At 35.9% G+C, this 21,467-nt stretch overlaps 1 protein-coding gene across 4 annotated transcripts in view; it reads left to right on the top strand.

The window, feature by feature from the left end:
- PPP3CA (protein phosphatase 3 catalytic subunit alpha) overlaps positions 1-21,467 on the top strand; it is a 324,510-nt gene that overhangs the window by 137,590 nt on the left and 165,453 nt on the right. The window contains exon 1 of one of the 4 annotated variants that reach the window (XM_027061527.2): positions 4,685-5,344. The exons of the other annotated variants lie outside the window; for them this stretch is intronic. Coding sequence (XP_026917328.1) covers positions 5,323-5,344 — 22 coding nt within the window. The 5' untranslated portion in view covers positions 4,685-5,322. Of the gene's footprint in view, positions 1-4,684; positions 5,345-21,467 lie in introns of those variants that run through there. 4 annotated transcript variants of the gene reach the window in all.

The following is a 21,467-nucleotide window of genomic DNA, read 5'->3' on the forward strand; positions in this document are numbered from 1 at the left end:
GTAATCTTAACTATATAAGTGGCAGTGAAACATGTTTTCTTCCTAAGTGTGATCATCTGTTTTATATTTAATTGGAGAAAATTTCTTCCAGTTTTCTGATTATAATGATAACATGGCATGCAAGAAACCAGAGCATGTTCATCAAACCTCATGATTATAAGTACTTAACTTCATGGAAAATGATCATTATGGATCATGTTCAATAACATTCATTTGGCTACATATCATGTAAAGTTAGTTCCATTCTTGATGCTGTAAAGTTATGGATTTGTATATCTTGTTTTTTTTTTAATTTAAATGTCTATTTATTTTTGACAGCGAGAGAGCACGTGAGCAGGGGCAGGAAAGAGAGAGAGGGAAACCCAGAATCTGAAGCAGGCTCTAGGCTCCAAGCTGTCAGCACAGAGCCCAGAGTTGGGCTCAAACCCACGAACCGTGAGATCAAGACCCGAGCCAAAGTCAGAAGCTTAACCGACTGAGCCACCCAGGCGCTCCTTGTCTATCTTGTTAATGAGGGAAATTTGGAAATCTGATTTTGAGTTTGAATTCTCTCATTTCATTTTGCAACTGAAAACAGTACATTTAGAAATCGATATGCATTGTTATGTGAAATACAATTTGTTAACTGGCCTTTCTCAAGATGACAGTTCTGAAGACCTCCATGTGTGTTGAATACTCATTCAAGGTGTTGACTACTTTTAAGATTGCTTTAATTGAAAGAAAATTTAGCTTCTAGGAATAAAAGTTTTATTGTTCACGTGGAAGATTCAGAATATTATGATTTAAGTTCTCTTTTGAAATAACTTACAAATGGCATTTCCTGATAGGCTTGTCTACCCAAAGCTAGATGAAAGGCTAGATGTTTAACTTGATAAGATTTTATTATCACATCTAATCATTTTTAAGAAGAGGTTAATTCTCTTCTGTCTTTGCCTCCAGGCTAGTATTACTCTTAAGATGTGATTTGAAAGCTGTCTGTAAAAAATGATATACTAGAATTCTACTTTTAACTGTATTTCTATTTATCTGCAGTATTCACAATACTATAGAATACTTTTTAAGGGGAGAAAAGGCTTTATTAAAATGTTATGCATATTTGTTTATTGTTGGTTGCCTCTTTTATAAGTAGAAGAATCTGCATATAAAATATCGATGATGTCATTAAGGAAGTATGAGTTGTAAATGTCACAGATATATCTAATGACCATCATTGAGGCAAAAATATTAGTTTTCTAATGGAAATAATATCAACAATATTCTATGTATTTCTTTAAGTACCAACTTTACATTAGATTTTAAATATCTTACTGTGATTTTATGTATTTCTGCGCTTTTCTATTAAGAGCTGGCTTGTCACCACTGTGTGCAAGGATATTTGTCACTAAATCAGCTATCTTTGAAATTTTTTTTGTGGCATTTTCCCTAATTTATTTTCTCATTTTTGTTACATGAGCCCATATTATTAATAGATTTGCAAATTTTATATTATATATTGTATAATTTATATTTAAATTCCAAATTTGAATATCATACTTTCCAGATGTATTGATAAAATAGGAAAATTTGAGCACAAGATGATAAAATTGGAGCATATCAGACTTTGGCTGTGAATCTGAGAACCCCAGTCTTACACTTCCATCATTCCCCATTCTTGTGCCCTGCAGACAAGTAGAATTTTAACATTGATTCACAACACCTCGCTCGGTATCTGATACATAACACTTAACAAACGGCACTTAACCATAGCTTTTTAAATAAATGAATAAACTCAGGTCTTTAGCAGATGTTCTCCAAAGGACCGTGTGTTTATTTTTGATATGAAGGAGCATGTGGATATCCAGTCAAAACTATGGAGGGTAAATAGTGGTAGAGAACGTTCCTCATTGGTTGTTGATTGCTTATGTCTGGTTTGGAGCTTTGTGTGTGTGTGTTTTTTTTTTTTTTTTTTTTTTTTTTTTAAGATCTATAGTTATGCTCATTTCAGCCCTCAAAACCTGTCACTTTTCCCTGCACATCATTTACTCCATTAGTTCTGGTTCCTTTTCCCAGAGAGCAATTTGTTTTAGAGTTTATCCCCATTGCTGAAATATTCTTATTATTTGTGTTCCTATCTTATCTGGATGTTGGATGAACTGGATTTTCCAATTGTTCCACATGATTTTTTCCTTTGTTTTCTCTAAATGAATTGTTTCTGGAAAGGAATCTGAACTGTGGGTAATTATTATTCAGCCTTGCTAGTGTTTGTGAAAGCAAAAGTTGACCTTATACAGTGAGAAGCTATGGGAAAACTTGGGTGTAGCAAAAATTGTTTTTAAAAGTGAGAGCAAAATATTCAACAGTGAAAGCGGGAGAGGATGCCTTATTTTTTCCACATTTTAACTTAACAAAAAAGGCGGGAGTCATTCAATCAAGTAGTGCAGTTTTTAAGGAATTTTTCTTAGAGTAGTTGATAATACTCTTCCTCCTCCTCCTTTTTTTTTCTTTCCCCATTCCCTTTTCCCCTTAAAACTCTTTATTAAAATTTTTTTCTCCTTTTCTTTCCCTCCTCCTCTTTCCACCGATTAAAAGTCTTCTTTTTGAGGGCTTTTCTGAAATATAAGGGGTTCATCCTCAAGCTCCAGAAAGGGGAGAGGACTACATAGAACCACTGAAATTTTTTTCTTGTGCCACCTTGAAAGGACAAACAAATCCTTTATTAAAACATAGATCTCAGGGCACCTGGGTGGCTCTGTCGGTTAAGCATCCGACTTTGGCTCAGGTCATGATCTCCCTCCCAGTTCATGGGTTTGAGCCCCGCACAGGGGTCTGTGCTGACAGTTCAGAGCCTGGAGCCTGCTTCGGATTCTGTGTCTCCCTCTCTCTCTCTGCCCCTCTGCTGTTTTCTGTCTCTCTGTCTCTCAAAAATAAATAAAAACTTAAAAAATAAATAAATAAAACGTAGATCTCTTTAGCATCACTCAGGGACTCTGGCTGGCCTGGACCCACTCCTGTAGGAAGTGGAAAAGGTACAGGGTTTGACACATCCAATGGGGACAAAATTTTGGCCTTCAGTTTCTGACTCCTTCGACCAATTTTGTACAGTATTCACACTGTACAATGGAAAGCACAGACCCGCCTTATGCTGATTTCTGTTTTTGATAGTGTTCCTTCCAAAACTGTAGCTCTGGGGAATGTTCTTGGGATTTGTTGAACAGGTACAATGATTCTGTATCAGAGACGAATACTCAAAACTACTATGTGGCTTTTCAAAATGGAAAGGGATCTGGAGCCTACTGGTATTATTTCTTCACTTTACAAACAAGGAAACAGCAATTGAAAAGTGAAGTTAGGTAACCAGTAAGTGGCTGAGCTCTGCCTAAATTTGTCTGCTAACTTGAGGACTTACTGGCATGTTTAAATATGTAATACCATACTGTTTCACTCACTCAGCGTATAGACAAAGTTAGATTTGATAGTCTAAAAAGGGATTATGTTTCTGTAAGTTATTCAGCATTCCCATTTTACCTAATAAATTAAGTAGCTTAACATGATATCATGTGAAAATTTTAAACCAGATTTACCTAGTTGTGCATCCAAACTCTGCCACTTAATATCAGTGTGAACTTGGACAGTGTGTTTAACCTCTTTTTCTTAATCTGTGAAATGAGGGCAATAAACACTTATTTTATACAGTTATGGGAAAGCCAGGTCTCAAATCCAAATAGTCAAACCTCTTGACACCAGGGAAAAGTGCTCTATGCCTGAATGAAATCCATATAGAATGTCTAGCCTCGGTTTACCCACTAGTGTAGCTCATTTCTGCAACAAATTTTAAAAGCATATCTAAGACTTTTACTTTTGTATGTTTTGGAACATTTTTATTTTCCCTGGTCATTGAAGGTGTACCATTGGTATTCGAATAACAGTTTAGGGAAGGGATTTTTCAGTAGTTTCTCTTTCAAAATGGTTTTGATATAATTCACCATAGACGCATGTGTTGATTTTGTTTAATCCTAAGTAGGCTGTTAAAATCAACAGAACATTTTTGTAGCAAGTGGAAAGCTCTAGAACGCAGTTTTGAAGGACTCACTTTTTGGAATGCATGGCCCCAATCTGGTGATCAGCTGGTGAAATACAATTCATAGCACCATGATTCACAACAGTAAAGTGAATTTAGGATTTAAAAAAAATATAATTGACTTATTTGTTATCACTACTAATTCCTTAATTTCAGACAGTGCCATTCATTCTGCAAATGAGAGAAAAATACTTCATATAATTGAAGTTCATTTGGGAACCATATTACTATTTTCCCTCACATGGTACAATGGCTAGTGTTTCCAAATGGGAAATCATACATAAAACCACTTAATTTATTGATAGTGAAGCATCTTTGTTTCGGATTCATATGCAGGTCAGCCAAAAGCTACCTCAAAAAGCACCTTCATTCTTAGATTCTTCTACTAGATATTCATTGTTGATACAAAAGTTCAAGACTTAGGTACTTTTTTCTTTTAATTAAGCTTGATAGTCATTTAATAAAAGATTCTCTAAATTTGGTGATAATGCACTCTGTTACATACTGAGTATGTCTTATATTTCTCTGCTACTTAAATTGTTTTTATTGAGCTTTGGTAGTACAACTTTAATCTTAAACTGATCATGTTATATTTCTAAATTTCTATATTTGCTAAACGGCAAACATTTTTTATACTATATAGTTAAGTATATTGCACATTTTAAATGGCTTAGCAGGGTCTTAGAATAAATTCAGTATGTCAGCAGGACAAGGTTTGCTCTAGAGCAAATTCTATTAGCTTTATTAAATTAGGGATTTTAAAAATGCCTAAATGAAAACAACTGAAGGTTAGTTTTATTGAGTTAAAAGAGACATTTGGATTAGAACGGTGAACGGGTCCTTGTTTCTGAAACACATAAGTGAGCCTTCTTTCCCTTTCACTGTTGTTTACCTTTCTTTACCACAGGGAAGGAAGTGCTTGCGCTGTAACAAATTAAGAAGAAATTATATTTTGCTTAATAGGTAACTGGGTGGTTAATAGTTAATTAGGCACAAGAGAAAATTGAGAAAACTTTTTGTTCCTTTCGTAATATTAGAAATGAGGAATTTGGGAGAAATCAATACAACGGGCATTAATGAAAGCATTTGGTGTTTTGGTAATAACCCTCTTTATTGACATACAAGTATTCTTTAGGAAGAGAAATCTACTTGTAGTCCCCTATATTTTGTTTAATATCTCTTGGTTAGATGAACAGTTTTTTTTCTTTAATTTTACAGTAATTTGCATTGATTTTTAAAACTTTTCAAGATAATTTTCTCTTGGCATGAAGGCACATATTTCATTTGGTAAATGAAATATTATATTTTACATTATTATTTACATTATTAATTACAAATGTTATCATTGTAAATTATTAACAAGGTAAATATTACATTGGGTAAAGTGACATTCCCTCAGTGCAAACTTGAGTCAGTACAAAACCTAAAGAAAGGACATGAGAATTTTCTTAGCAAAGAGGTATGCCGTTACATAATTACACCGTCAGAATGAAAACACTTGATTATTGCTATTAGAGTGAATAGTTGTGTACTCTAACGTTTTTCTCTTGCATTTCACCTAAGGGGTTCTATTAATTTAAATGAAAATAAAGGAAATGACTAGGAGGAGACTTGCTATGGCTAATTACACTCCTGTGCCTAATCAGTGTGCGGGTGGTTTGGATTTCTGTGCAGTTCAGAGTTTATCAAAATAAGACTTCCAGAGCCCAATTTGGCCCTTTGCATTTGATCACTGATTATTTCAGTGAGCTCTCCCAGGGGATTTTGCTGACTAGTTACATCAGTGACTCCCCAGAGCACATTGGCTTGATAAAGGGTGCTGTTACACATTATTTTGCTGTGGGAGGAATCACATTCTTGAGTTTTAAATTTGGTTTATCTAATAGGTAGAAATAGAACTTCTTCCATAGAGCCATTGATCAATACTGAAAACCTAAGTGTATCTTAAGGGATGGGGGTCCTCTCTAAATGAAGGTCTGTAATGATTCTTGCTCTTTTTCTTGGGAAGACACAACTCAGGGAGCTACTGTTATTTTTACGCTTTTTCTGCTGTTTTAACAAGTCTCATAATAATAATCGTAAGCACTTACTGAGCACTTTAGCACATGTCAGGCATTCTTCAAGTTTTTACGTGGCATGTAGTGTGTTGTTCAATCCTCGCGAGAGCCTTGTGTGATAGGTGATATTATTGTCTGCATTTTGCAGATGAGGAAAACTCAGGCACAGAGAGATTGGATAAATCACCCGAAGACGGAGACCAACAGGTAGCAGAAAAAGAATGTGAACCCAATAGGTGGTGGGGGTCCGGAGCCCTGGGGACAAGCACAGTTGCATTACCCAAACTTCTTTCCTATAAGCCCCTAATATAAGAAAGGACATAATTTATTTTGACAACAAAAATTCATTGTAATTAATCTGAGTAAACACTTAAATGATCGATAGTCTTTGTTATCTCTGACTAGCATGTTGAAAGGTTGGCTTGGCCCCAGATCACAGATGCAGAATGCTGTGTTTCAACGCGAAGGAAGGCAGGGAAGGTGCCTGCAGCTGTGACATTCCTATCAACATCCACAATCAGAGATTTTCTTTCCTGTGGTTGGAAGTCTTTGGTTTCCTTCTTCCTTAATTAGCTTTTTAAAAGAGTCATAGCAACTGCCTTTGACAACCTGCAATGTGCAGGCATTTGCAGGTTAATGTGGTGAGGTTTAGTGGAAAGGACACGGGATTTAGAGTCAAGACTCTAGGAATACATCTTGGCCCCACGCACTACCTGTGTTATATTCACCATGCCACGTAAGCACATTTTTCTTGTTCTCTTCATCTATAAAGTGATGAATCTTATGATGCCTATCACAAAGGGCTCTTATAAAGATTGAATGAAATCATGTATATGAAAGTGTTCAACTATGTATGTATAGATTTTGTTTTAATGTTTAATACTTTTTTTAAGTTGAAAATCTTATATTCATAAAATAGTTCTTTGTTCCAAATAATATTTCTGCCTAATAGAGCAGTCACACGCAGATAGCTAGAGTGGTTTTCAGTTCAGATAAAATATAAGGAACTTATTTGCTTATTGATTTGAAAGCGACTAATGGCATTTGGTATCTTTAAATCATATTTGACTTGGGGCACCTGGGTGGCTCAGTCGGTTAAGCGTCCGACTTCACCTCAGGTCACGATCTCGCGGTCCGTGAGTTCGAGCCCCGCATAGGGCTCTGGGCTGATGGCTCAGAGCCTGGAGCCTGCTTCCGATTCTGTGTCTCCCTCCATCTCTGCCCCTCCCCCATTCATGCTCTGTCTCTCTCTGTCTCAAAAATAAAAAACTTAAAAAAAAAATCATATTTGACTTAAATCAATATTATAGAGCTGTATTCGTGTATCATCAAGTAAACAACCTGTGCTTTATAGACTAAAAGATGTTAACTTTTATTGCGTGGTGGTACACTGTTCAGTATGATAGATATATGAATAAGTAGAAATCAGAAATAAGCAAGCCTTCCACTATGCGGGGTTTTTTTTTTTTGTTTTGTTTTTTTGTTTGGAATTTGATAGACAAATGTTCCTTCAGCTTAAACAAACACACATGTTTATGATTTTGATTATAATTTCTGGCCAGCTTTACTGATATTGAATATTCATGTTTGCATGAACTTAGTAACTTACTTTGTTTAAATAGTTGAGTTGGTTATTTGTTTACAGTAGGCTTTCACAAAATACAGTATGTCTGGAAGACTGAATTTTATAGGAAAAAAATTTGGGAAATGATTGATTTCCCTCCTGGATACTCATAAGATACAATAACATATTCAAATCTTTATGAAGACTTGCCATAAATGAGCCTATTTAAATATGTTTTACATAGAGGTGCCTGTGTGGCTAGGTTGGTTAAACTTCTGACTCTTGGTTTCAGCTCAGGTCATGAACCCGGGGCTCCTGAGTTCGAGCCCTCTGCTTGAGATTCGTTCTCTCTCTATCTGTGCTCCTCCCCTGCTCGGGTTTATTCCCTTTCTCTCAAAATAAATAAAATAAACATTTAAAAACTATGTGTTTTACACAAATGTTCTGGAACATTTTCTCTCCCAGAAAATGGTGTTTTTTTGTTTTTTTTTTTAAATAATATATCTGTTAGCCCAGTGCTATTATTGGGAAAATGTTGCTGCACACATAAAACCTGATGGTCTTGGAAGGCTCAGTGGTCTCTAGGCTTTCATATTCATTGCTTCTCTGACCTTTCCACTAAGGTCACAATATACTACTAGTAAGAATTTCATATATGCCCATGATGATGGATACAGTTCTTAATTAGACAACTATCTTGGGGCCATATTTAATGTCATTTGGCAAGATAAGTTCCTTCCAGGTAGCCCATATGGTACAAACATTTATATGCTAATACTTGGGGGTTTTTGAGGCATGAATAAGCCAAATGTAAAGAAGAGTTTTCACGCGCTGAAACGAAATGCTGGTATGTGGAGTGAAAGCAATGCCGTGGGAATTCAGGGAAGCACAATAGGAACAAGTAATATATTTTTATTCTTAGCAAATTTGAGTTCATCCTTTGTACCAAGTATTGAGCTAAGCACTTTTACAAGTATGTTCTCATTTAATCCCTTTAACAGCCTCTTGAGGTAAATATCCCCATTTCACAGGTGAGGAAACTGGTTTCTCAAGGATTTCCTTGCCAGAATGTGAGGATAAGTGAGGAGGGACTTCAGAACTCAGAACCACTATGCTTTGTGGCCTAGAGAGCTCAGATTCTGCTCTGTATTGCTGGTGACAGGCAATTGCAAGTAGACTAAGCAGGCTCTTTAAGGAACAGATGTTGGGGAGGCACGCTTTAAACAAAATCACAGACTAGCCTGAGAGGTAGCCAGCAGTCATTGATGGGATACCTTTTGGCTTTGGGTGGAACCTGAGCTCAATGCTCATGTGTGGGAAAACTTCAGAGGCTCCTCTGGCCTTTGAGTCAATCCATCAGAAACCAAATTACAACAAAGACCTCGTACTTTTTACAAGTGAAAAACTGAAACAGTTATTCCTTGAATGTTCCAGTCTCTTTCAAGACTGGGAACGATTAAGTAAGAAGACAGCCAAGCCAAATGAGAAGTTTGTTCAAGGAACAAACTGTGCATTTGGGATAAATATTATTGCATTCAGAGAATTAGGTGGGTCAAGAAATCATTGAACCATTGTATTTTGAATGCTTGCTATGGCCATCACTCTGGGTAAGGGATAGGAGACTCATAAGGAAAGAGCCTTAGCAGGGAATTCAGAGAACTCCGTGTGTACTTCAGGCTTTTCCATTAATTACTTTTGGATCACTGGATGAGTTTCTCCTTATCTACAGAGAGAAAGTCACAAGGATTAAAAGCACAGCTCTTAGAGCCAGGGGGCCTGCTTTAAGCCCAGGCTTCCCCTACTTACTTGCTGCTGTGTGACCTTGATAAACTTATTGAATTTCTTTGTGCCTGTGTTCTTGTATATGAAAAATAGAATAATAGTACCTGCATCATGGGATTGTTATGAAGACTGAATGAGTTAACACATATCCGGTATTTAGAACGGTGTCTGGGATATAGTAAGTGGTATATAAGTGATTATTTCATTGTTATTTTTATTGTTATTGTTATCACTGCTACTCGTAGTCTCCTTGAGCCTCAGTTTCTTCAACTAGAAAATTGAAGAGTGAAATTAAATGATATTTAAGAACATAATTTCATATTTGTACACATTTATTAAACAACATAAAACCCTTCTAGGGCTCCTGGGTGGCTCAATCTGTTAAGCCTGACTTGGCTTAGGTCATGATCTTGCAGTTCATGAGTTGGAGCCCAACATAGGGCTCTTGGCTGTCAGCCCACTTAGGATCCTCTGTCTCCCTCTCTCTGCCCCTCCCCTGCTTGTTTTCTCTTGCGCTCTCTCTCTCAAGAATAAGTAAACATTAAAAAAACCCTTCTACTAATCTGTGGGTGTATTTTGAGAGCAAAAGTATGAAAATTAGTATAGGCAGCAAGTGTTTTGTGATTTAAGGGCAAAGAGATAAAGAAAACTTTGTATTTTGGTGATCAAAGGACATTTTATTAAGTAATTGCTACTCAAGGACTGGTGATTCAGATGGAAAGCAGGCTTTGGGTCTTTTCAGAAGTTGTGACATTTATTTGAATCAGGATGTTAAGGAGGTTGCGCACTTAAGGAGCTGAGCAAGGCAATTTGTTAATCATAAGGAATACTTAATGAAGAATTTGCTATGCTAATAATGTTCCCAGCATTTTACACATATTAGTTTGTTTAATCCTCTGTTTCCAAATCTGGAAACTATAGTGTAGAGAAGTTAAGCAACTTGCCCTGGATCATACAATTTGGTGACGTTGGGGTGTAAACCCAGGCACTTTGGCTTCTGAGTTTGTGCTTTTAGACCCTTTGCCTTACTATTTCTGAAAGGCTTGAGGAAAGGTATGGAATTATATGGAATACTTGGGGTATTGAGTAATTGGGTATGGCCAGACCATAATGCTTGGGGATTAGATGGATTAGCGGAGATGGATTGGGAGAAATCATCTGACCCTCACTTTAATAATCTAGATGAGCATGTAATTGAGCAACTAGACTAGAATGGGTATCATAGTCATGATGAGGAAGCTGTGATGGAGGGAGTCTTAGCCCTTTTGGCTCAAAGATCCTTTTGAAAGTCTGCGAAACTGTGGACTTTCTCCCCAGAAATTTGTGCAACACATTAGCATCACCACAGAATTTCTACAGTTTCACAAAACTTTTAATTTATTTGATGCTTTATACAGCTTGGTTTTTCTCCCGTCTAATAATTGTGTATTTCGTAAAAGTCTGCAGCTTTTCTTTCTTTCTGTTTGTTTTGTGTTCTGTATTTTCTTTCAGTAATTATATTTTTAAAATATTTTACTTTTCATTAGATACCTGTTCTTTGGTTATTTACTTTTATAAAATACAACTTAGGTGAGCTCCTGATGATTTAATCAACTTTGTATCCCCACTCTATGAATGTATATAAATAAATAATTGCAGTGAAATTTCCTGTAATTGTTTTCCTTTGTTGTTTCAGTACCAAATGGTGGTAGACTTGTGGCAAATAGTCTCTACCAGGATCCACATTGTTCTGTGTTTATTCATGAACAGTTTGTTATTTGAATAGTTGTATCTGGGATGGGGAAATTATTTGCATTTAAAAAAGAGAGGTAAATCCTATTTCCAGTGCAAATGAAATAGACTCGTATGGAGAAACAGATCCAAGAGTCTGTCCTTGTTTCTGGGACACACTTTATTGTCCCTTAAGAATGGAAACCCTTTGGGTAATTAGAGTCTAGAAGTAAGGGAGTTCAGAAAAGATTGGTGACGGATTATCATTTGTTTTGTTTATCATTTGGTGTGAATAATAATTGGGTCCCCTTTGGCTAGGTGGGGAGTAAGCAATGCCAATACCTATGGGAAATTGTTCTAGTAAAATTCACATGCTATTTAGGATTTGGCTTTTTTTTTTTTTTTTTAATACAATCTAACTTGGCAGTCTGGTGAACTGAACTCAAATTTATCATCCTGAGGTCATAAAAACAAATTTTCTTCTTTCTTTTCTTTTTCCTTTAATTTTCTTTGAACTTTTACTGCACTTTGAACTGTTTATGTCCCCATTACAAAAGTATATATTATTTGTTTGTAAAATTATTAATTTGTACAAATGTAAATATCCTCAAAAATCATGATGTTATTGTTTTAAGAAAATATTCTTTAAAAAGCAACTTCAGAGGTATTTTCTCAGACTTTAGGCTTATAAAGGAAAGTTGCTTTTAGTTAGTTTACATTTAAGTAATGGATAGAACCTTTATGACATTTTTCTTTCTCCAGGACTTACTGAATGCATATACCCTATATGTCATTTTTTAAAATATAGCTTGATATGTAGAGTATTAGCAAATCAAAGACTATTTCGAGTTTCATTATGAATGACTGAACACACTCTTTTGGGAATGAAGACATTTTCCTGATTTAAATTATATTCCAAAAAAAAAAAAAAATCGACAATATAATACAGACTTCATTTATGTGTTTCGATCAGGGAAGGGGACATTTCACTGAAAGTGAAAGTATGCCATAACTGAGCCATATCTCTTTTAAATATTAAATTATTTAAAATCCCCTCTTTGTAATAATGTATTGTTTGGCAGTCTGGAATAAGAGATATTTATGAAGTGTGGAATGTACATTTGACCCTGGAATAATGGATTTGAACTGACAGACCCACTTATATGTGGATATCTTTTATAAGTACAGTATAGGAATGTAAATGTATTTTCTCTTCCTTATGATTTTCTTAACACAATTTTCTGTTCTCTCTCTTACTTTATGTTAAGAATATGGTATATAATACATATGACATACAAAGTATGTATTAATTGTCCATTTATGTTATTGGTAAGCCTTCCAGTCAATAGTGGGCTCTTAGCAGTTAAGGGTTTGGGGAATCAAAAGTTATATGCAGATTTTCAAATACACAGGGGTTGGTGCCCCTAATTCTCATGTTCAAGGATCAACTGTATACTATCATGATTATCATAGCTATCCCCTGATACCCTCTGGGGCTATTGAGAAATATGGAACTGAACACACATACGATCAATTTTGCCAAGCCATCATTCTTGTGTATTTAGCATATTGAGAATGGCTCCATTCCTTTCCTATGAAATAACAGACACAGATTCTGTGGTGACTGTCCCACCTCTGCTCAACTTTCAATTACCTCTGGGTGTGTGATTGCACTGTGATTGGTAAGGATGATGGGAACTACAGTTCTGAAGAAGTGGGGCACTATCAAGGGCCTTATAAAAAATACATAAACTCTATTGTTAGAATAATATACACTATTACACACTGATTTTTGTGGAGTGTGTGTGTATGTAGACATAATTACTTTTCACTGGATATAACCTATATCTTACATTTGTGTTAATCTACTAGTGGTCCCACATTTAATCCTGATTTTTTTGGGGGGGAGGGTGGAAATTTATGCCAAAGGATGATTTTAAATGATATGGTGATAAAAAGATTATATTTCTTGTCTGCCAGTTGTGAATTCTGCACATGTAACTTTAAGAAAAGCACTCCCTCCCACGGGTGCCTAAATGGCTCACTGTCATGCCTAAAGGAGTGTCTTTAAGTTGGATAGTGAAAATTTTATGAAACTGAAGCTTTTTGGCTGTCTTGGAGAACCATAACCCAAAGTTACATATCCTGGGAATTATGTTGTTCTGTTTGTCATTCTATATGTGCTTAGAATGAGCTAGATAAGCTAGGCTTTAGCTATTCTTGACAGCTGCATTTCACAATACATTTTTCATTGGTGTCTGGTAGTAAGATTTGGATCCATTCTGACCGGTAGTGATAGCCATCAAGCAAGTGGTAAAAAGAAGCGAAAGGAGGACTCTCTCCTGAATGACTTCTGACACTTAGGGATGCTGAGAGAGTGTTAGTTTAGTAAGTATCAGTTATCACAAGTCTGAAAATTTTTAAAAAGGATTTACATTTACTGATGCATACTTCAATAAATATATAATACTAACATTTTTAAAGGTAGAGAAATGTTCTTTTTAAATTTTTTTAACATTTAATAAAAATGACATTTATTTATTTTTGAGACAGAGAGAGACAGAGCATGAACAAGGGAGGGGCAGAGAGAGAGGGAGACACAGAATCTGAAACAGGCTCCAGGCTCTGAGCTGTCAGCACAGAGCCCGAAGCGGGGCTCGAACTCACAGACCGTGAGATCATGACCTGAGCCGAAGTCGGACACTTAACCGACCAAGCCACCCAGGCGCCCCAAGAAATGTTCTTTTTAAAGGTAACATTTGAACTGCTTTCTGAAATGCCATAGGATAGCACTTTATGAGTCTAAAAGTACCGAAGCACTGTTGTATCCAGGTGATATCATTTTTATTGTTATGGGTCAATTTTACATCACAAGTAACTGCAAATTTTATCTGTGATCCTGTATTCACATATGGCCTTAAAAGCAAGTTAGCCCTTCAGACTTTTTGTAGTGATTTTTTCCTGTCCCCTTTTTGCTTTTCTATCTGTTGCTCACTGTTGACCATGTCTGTTTCATCTTGGGTGTGGCCTCTCGGTCCACCCCGCCATCTGGCATCCATAGTCTCCTTCCTGTAATGAGTGCTTCAAAAAAAAAAGACATTTACTAAATGAAGTTTTCAGTTTCTGAGTTATTTTGGTTATTGACTATCCTTTTTATAATTACATACTTTTAGACTGAACAGGCCATTTGTTTCTATTCTCTCTTCTTAAGCTAATTCTAGTACCACAGTAATTTTCCCCAAATTCTGAGTGAGCAAGCCAAAAAAAAAAAAAATCCATTCATTTTTTTTTCCTTCATTCAGAAATACATTGATTGACTATCTATCAATACCAAAGCATTTGTTTTGTTGAGGCAAATTACACTCAGAGAGTGAGATTGTCTTTGCCAATAATTTAACACAGGCTCACTGTGGGAATTATAATTTATAATGATATTTCACGAGCCAATAGCATATGGGGTAATGTCTCCTAATAAGACAATAAAGAAGTAACAGGCTCCAAATCAATGATAGATTAATTACACTATTGTTTCAGGCTAAGGGGAGATGAAAGAAATAAAGCTCAAATGTAGTGGACGTATAACTGTTTAGGAGTTGGTTCTCAGAAGAGTTGGCTTAGCTAACCAAAAGCTGACGTCCAGCTGCCAGGGTAAAGTAAAAAAAAGTCCCTTGTTGCTAGAGTGTGTTGCTAGGGGAATGAAGGCGCTGGTGATGTTGGCGGGCAAGATGATCTTCCAGCTCCGTTTTCACCACTCCTCCAGAGAGTCACCTTGCCATGGCAGGAGCTAGTGTCCAAGGTCTCTGTATATGTGCTGTGCAAACGAGCCTTGCCCAAGGTCTCTGGAGAGACATTTAGATCAGGAAAGGGTATCTTTGCCCCAACCAAATACTCTTGGTAAGGCCTCACAAATTCTTGGTATATAACGTTTCAAAGTCCCTTACATCACAGCGGCTCTGCCCTATGCTCTTATTGATAAGTCCCCAGCGGCACCCATCAATAGATAGGCCACTGAGTGCTTATTGACAACAACAGATGTTGATGCTAACATTCTAACACGGTTTCCTCGATGTGAACAAATCCACCCTTAGTTCGAAACAACTTCACTCAAGTCACAAACCAGTGGGTTTAACAGCATGACCACCAGTACACAACAGTACTAGATGAGACTTTCAATGGGACTTGGTTGTTAGTCTTTCTACGTAATTATTCCAATGTTTTTTGAGTAGTAATGATTGACTTAAAGAGTTGTGGTATTACATGTCAATTTAAAGATGACCTTATAATTAATCTGTTTCCTTAGTTATTTGAGAATTTTTTAATGTAAAAACTAGGCACTAAATAAGAGTGGAAAATCTCCCTTAAGTATGGCTTTTTATTAAGGAAGGGAACGCAGTCTGTTGCAGCTTTCTTATGAAATTAGCCCTTTTCCATTTGATAGATTAAGAAATTCATGTTTGATTTAAAATCAAAATTGGCAAGTACATTTTAAAAATAAATGAAACAAGTGAATATAAAGTCTCAGAGGATATAATTGTAGGTGGTAGTCACTAAAGCATTCCAAATTTTAAATAGATGTGTGAAGATTATGATTCGGAGAGCACACATTGGAGGTGCTAAGAATTGGGACCTCCTGCATGCTTTTTTTTTTTTTTTTTTTTTTTTTTTTTTTTTTTTTATAGGAGTGGGTGTTTCTTAGAAATGGTGGGCCAGAGAGAGTGGATGAGAGCAGTTCTGGTCATCAGACCAGACTGAAGCAAACAATATAATCCGGTGCAAGCATTACTGAAACATAGAGAAGCCCAGAAGACCTGATATTTCACTGTTGTGCCCATAGGGAATAGGGAGCAGAGAGCCAAGACAGTGGGGAATTAAATGCAAACCTGGGATTTTAACTCCTGCCCTTGGCTCTGAGGCAACTCTGGAGGGTGACTCTGAGGCAAAATATTGATCTTTGCTTCACTGTGGCACACAGATATAAGGAGATATGCCAGATTTATCATTTTTAAGCCAATCCAATCCCCCCTTCTGTGCAAAAGTGGTAACGTCCTAAAATTGCCACTTAGATTTACATTGTTCGATACTTGGGACATAGATTTGCCACTTCATCAAGACCTTTCAAAGAAGAGAAAGCTTATTCATTAAAAAAAAAAATCTGATGTCTGTAGATGATTTAACCACAGGGATGGGGACCGTGGGTGGGCATGTGTGGGCATAGAAAATATGTGGGCATCTAGAGTTGAATGATGAATTTGAAAGGAAAAGAATTGTGTGTGGGCATAGATTGATTTTTCATGTCAACTTCCAAGTTTAATTGAAGTCTAGGAGGGTTCGCTATTTTTATTACAGAGATTTCTAAATTTTACATGTATTAAAGAATTGCTAGTCAAAGAGTCCAACTCCAATATAGGTAAGGACCTTGGCTTATATTGCATGTCGTAGGCCATTGAGTTGAGGACTTCTGAATGGTAAAGTATGTCTTGGGTTGAAGAAAGTTTTAGAATCCCTAGATACTTTTCATTTCTCAGGGAAAATTATCATGCTCCAAGGGAACTGCTCGCTTGGGAAATAAATTCAAATTGTCTTAAAGTATCTTGTTTGTGTTTTGGTTTTTCTTGAAGTAACTTGTTCATTTTTTGTGACATAGTTCTCTAAAAAAAATCCAATGTTCAAGGGAAAAACGAACAAATAAATAAAAAAACTCTGTGCTTGGGATGCCTGACTGGCTCAGACAATAGAACATGCGACTCTTGACCTTGGAGTTGTGAGTTCAAGCGCTATGTTGGGTGTAGAGATTACTTAAAAATAAAATCTTAAAAAAACACAGCCTTCTACGTAAGTTTATCTCGGTGACTAGAATTTTATGCATTACTATAAGTTTTCTATTCTAGAGATTACTGTAAATACCATTTGCTCAAAATATTGCTGTAGTCACTTCATCTAGCATTGAGAACTGATACATATAGTTGTGTACCTGCTAATATAATTGAAAATGACTCATTATCTATTTTTAATTTAAAAAATTATAGAGTAGACGCTTACAAAATGACACATCTTCAATTTTTATATATTAAAAAAGCTTTAACTATTTAAGTTAAATATTTAAAGTACTTAATATTTAATTAAAATCCTTAGTTTAATCTGAATATTCAATACCATATATTAAAAACCAGTAAGTATAACTTTGCTTTTATCATGTATAAACTAATTTGTGATTGCCCTGGCCACCATGTTAAGCACTGGACTTGTACATATAACTTTTTTTATTTTAACCACAAAAAAATCAGATTTTATTTAAGCTTTTCAGTAATGCTGAAATGTTTTGAGATTCTTAAAATATAACTTTTGTCAACTCATCTTTCATGTTGAATAAGTATTACATAATTTATTATGTAAGACAACTGCAATTTTTCTAGTAATTAAATTGAACTAACCAAAATATCAGAAATATGGAGTTTTGCGATTGAACTACCTAACCTTACATGTGGAAGGGGTAGTGGACTGTCACCTTTCCTATGTCCCTGAGTCCTTAGATTTAAGAGTACAGAGTGGCCAGAGAATAAGAAAAGTTGTACATAGAAAGGATAAGGAGTGGCTATGTATCAATAAGCATATTTAAAGGAAAAGTATTTTGAAATTCAGGTAACAAAAGAACTCTGTACTGTAAGGTGCTCATTTTCACTGATTAATTATTAATCCCTTGTATTGGAACAGTAATTCTTTTTAATTAATTAATGTCTGATCTTTATTAAAGAATTGCTTGTAGCACATTTCAGATTTATGTTCAAAAGTACTGTGTATAGTAAAAATTCTTTAAGCCAGAGGGAAAAAAGATCGCTTATTTTAAGAAATACATCGAGCACCATACTACCCTTTTATAATTACTTTGGAGATGTTACATAAAATACCATTGTGCTGTATTTGCATGTAAACATTCAGGAAAACCAAATGAGGCATTCAGTTTGATAGTGAAATGATCAGTACACACTGTGTCTAAAGCTGAATACATTTTAAGACTCTGGGTCTGAGTGTTAATATTCAGAGAAAGTGGGTAAGGAGGTCTTTGATAAGGATGGGGGACCTCATCATAGCTGTAGTAAAGAAAAAAAAACACGAGTAGATAATAAATTGGGGTTTTATTTATAGACGCACTGTGAAGATTTTTTTTTAGTTTAAGTGGGACCGGATGTTTCTGTTTACAAGATTAATATTCAACCACATTTGAGATGGGTAAGCATATTTTGACAGACATTAATGTCTGTAATGAAAGCCAGAGACTTTCAAACAAACAAGTGATGAATGTCCACAGAAATGGCATAAGTAGGACCCTAGTAAATAAGTTCCTACAGTGTTTCTTAGAGGCTAGCTGTGGTTAATTTTTAAGCTGTCTCTCCTAGACAATATGTTTTGTGTATCTTTGCATATAGATATCATGTGCATGGATAAGCCTGTAGCCCAATACTGGTAGAAATTTTGTAAACCCAGGAGAATATAAATCAAACCTAATTGCTCAATATTAGAACCCAAGTGAAATTTAGTGAAAAGTCATCAGCACTTCCTTTTATACATCCCTTCACTGTTTATTCAGAAGCAGGATCAGATTTCAGAGTAATTTTATTTACTGACCATGGCATTACTTTTGTATATTTTAGCTGGCGTATTATATCCTAAAATTAACATATTCTATTTTTCGTTACTTAAAGGCAGAGCCTTGTCTTCTGGAGCCACCTAAAAAAATGAGATATTTATTATATACTTTAGACAGAAGAAAGCTGTGTTTGCATCTAAGAGTTTATAGGAACCCAGACATAAAGTAGATGAAGACAATTTTTTTCCCTTACATATTACATTGTCTCTCATTTTCTTTAACTTTTGTTCTCCAGTTTTGCAGTTTAATGCTTTTCCAGGTATCTCAAGCAAAAACTTATATATATATATATATATACATATATATATATATATATATATATATATATATATATATCTCACATGATAATCTCTTCAGAGTCTGGATCTGCTAATATTTGTTTTCTGTTGCCTACTTCTCCCTAGTCCTTCTCACTGCCTTGTGTTGAATACAATGCATAGTAGGTGCTTAGTAGGTGCTTGATGATTGATTGGTTGGTTGACTGATATGGTTTGATTAGAACAGTAGTTTGTGACATGTACAAGTGTCCACGAGGGAGAAATGGAGTGCCAATTTACGGAGGTCAGGCCAGAACGTGTTTTAAGTTGTGTTTGACATGTGATATCCTTAAGCTGTCTCTTAACATGTGTCAACATAAATATCTTGGACAGCCCTGGTGCAGACAGTAGTCACATGAAATATGGGACAAGAGCTGTTTCTGTACACATTCTGATTACAGAGAGGGGTGGAATAAACGTGTCTGGACTTGCAAAATAGTGTATCTGCTATGGTTGATTGACATTGTGGAGCATGTTTGGGGGGTGGGAATTAAACCGCCTGGCATTTTGTATGCCTTTACTTATGGTATAGATCCGTGAATCTCAGTCTGGATTTCCTATCAGCTCACCCCAAGTTTCCTTAAAACCGTGCCACTGCCCTGGCCCTATCCTAGACAGGTTAAATCAGAATTTCTAGACATTGCCCCTCAGCATCACTCACTTTTAAAAGTGATTCCAGCATGCAGTCAGTTTTGAGACAGTTTGGAGTTTTGTAGGAACCAAAGTTAGAAAAGAAGAAAGATTACAGAATATACTTTTCACTCTTCCCTATTTTCCTACTTCCTTGAGAAGGATGTGACATGGTCCAATCATCATCTAGTATAAACCATTTGTATAGTTTTAAATGTTCTAGTATCCATATTAAAAAATAAAAGAAATAAGTGGAGTTAATATTAATAAATTTTATCTAGTCCAATATATCCTAAATCTTCTTTCAGCATGTAATCAACATACAAATATTAATGAGATATTTTACACTCTTTTTTTTTTCTCATATCAGGTGCTCTAAATCCAGTTCATATTTTGTAGGCGTACAGCTCATCTCAGTTTGGACCAGGTGGTTTTCAAGTGTTCGGCGGCCATATGTTGCTAGTCAATTGGACAGAACAGATTTACAGGGTAAAGTGCTGGAGTACAAACCAGGAGACCTGAAGTTTAGTGTTGGGTTTGCTGCTGAATAACCCTGTGTCCCTGTAGCATTCACTTAACCCCACTCTGAACATCAGTTTCCTCTTTTTTCATATGAGGCTGTCCGGGGTCAGTCTAACTTAAGACTTCTCATTTTGAGTTTTCTAATTTTGAGTTATTAAGAGTTTTCTAATTTTGCTCCAAAGAACCCCAGGATTTTGTGAGCGTACCTTAACAGTGATCATAGGGAAGAAAGAGAAGTGAGCCGCTTTAGGCTCTTTTTTCCTTTGGATATACTTGAGGTGTCTTTTTTTTTTTTTTTTTTTTTTTTACTAAAAAAAATGAAGCAAAACAAAGGCTTGAAAAAAATCACTAGGCTAAACGTTTTCTTTGCCTGTGATTCTTTCTTGCAGCATCTGTAAGACTATTCCAGGAAGAGGTCAGGCAGCAGGTGTCCTGCTCTTCCAATGAAGGTATCACCATGGCAGTGACTCTTGGATATTTCCCATCAAATAGTAGGAGTAGCTTTGATAGTGGTTAATCTGGGTCGGATTTGTGGAACAGAAACCTCAAATACCTAGATATACTCCAGAGTGAGAGCAGACCACTTATGACTACTGAGGTGCATAGCTGTCATCTAAAACTGATCTTGCCCAAATCAGAGGAGGAGATACCTAACTCTTTCAGAGCTGTGGTCCCCATGGTCAGCCAGAACCTAGGGCTAGAATAACTCTGGATACCGGGCTTTTCTGACTTGGAATGTGTTTCTCTCTGATGGATGAATAATTGACAACAACTTCAGTAATTATTACATAGATGCCAATATTGGATACACATGATTTTGGTTCCCAGGCTACTAACCTTTCTCTGTATCAGGTAGATGAACATTCTAGTGGCATCAACAAATAGGGGAAAAAATGAGATCATATCCTGTTCATTGGAAATCAGTTTGTGGCAGATTTCCACCATCAATGACATGGGAACACAATCCTGGTCCAGTATCTTGTTTGCCTTTAAAGCCATTGGTGTAATTTGCTTGAAGTCAGTCGAGGATGTACATAACCCTAAATTTTAGTGACTTTGCTGTTATATTTGAGGGGGAAAAAAGTGACATTGAGTGGAAATTGTGGAGTGAAAAAAGCTGAGAGTGATTCTATCTACTTTCGGGTTACTTCTAAGAAGGCTATTATTGCACCATATTCCATAC

Source organism: Acinonyx jubatus, chromosome B1 (assembly GCF_027475565.1).
Source record: "Acinonyx jubatus isolate Ajub_Pintada_27869175 chromosome B1, VMU_Ajub_asm_v1.0, whole genome shotgun sequence".
In the NCBI taxonomy this organism is placed as follows: Eukaryota; Metazoa; Chordata; class Mammalia; order Carnivora; family Felidae; genus Acinonyx; species Acinonyx jubatus.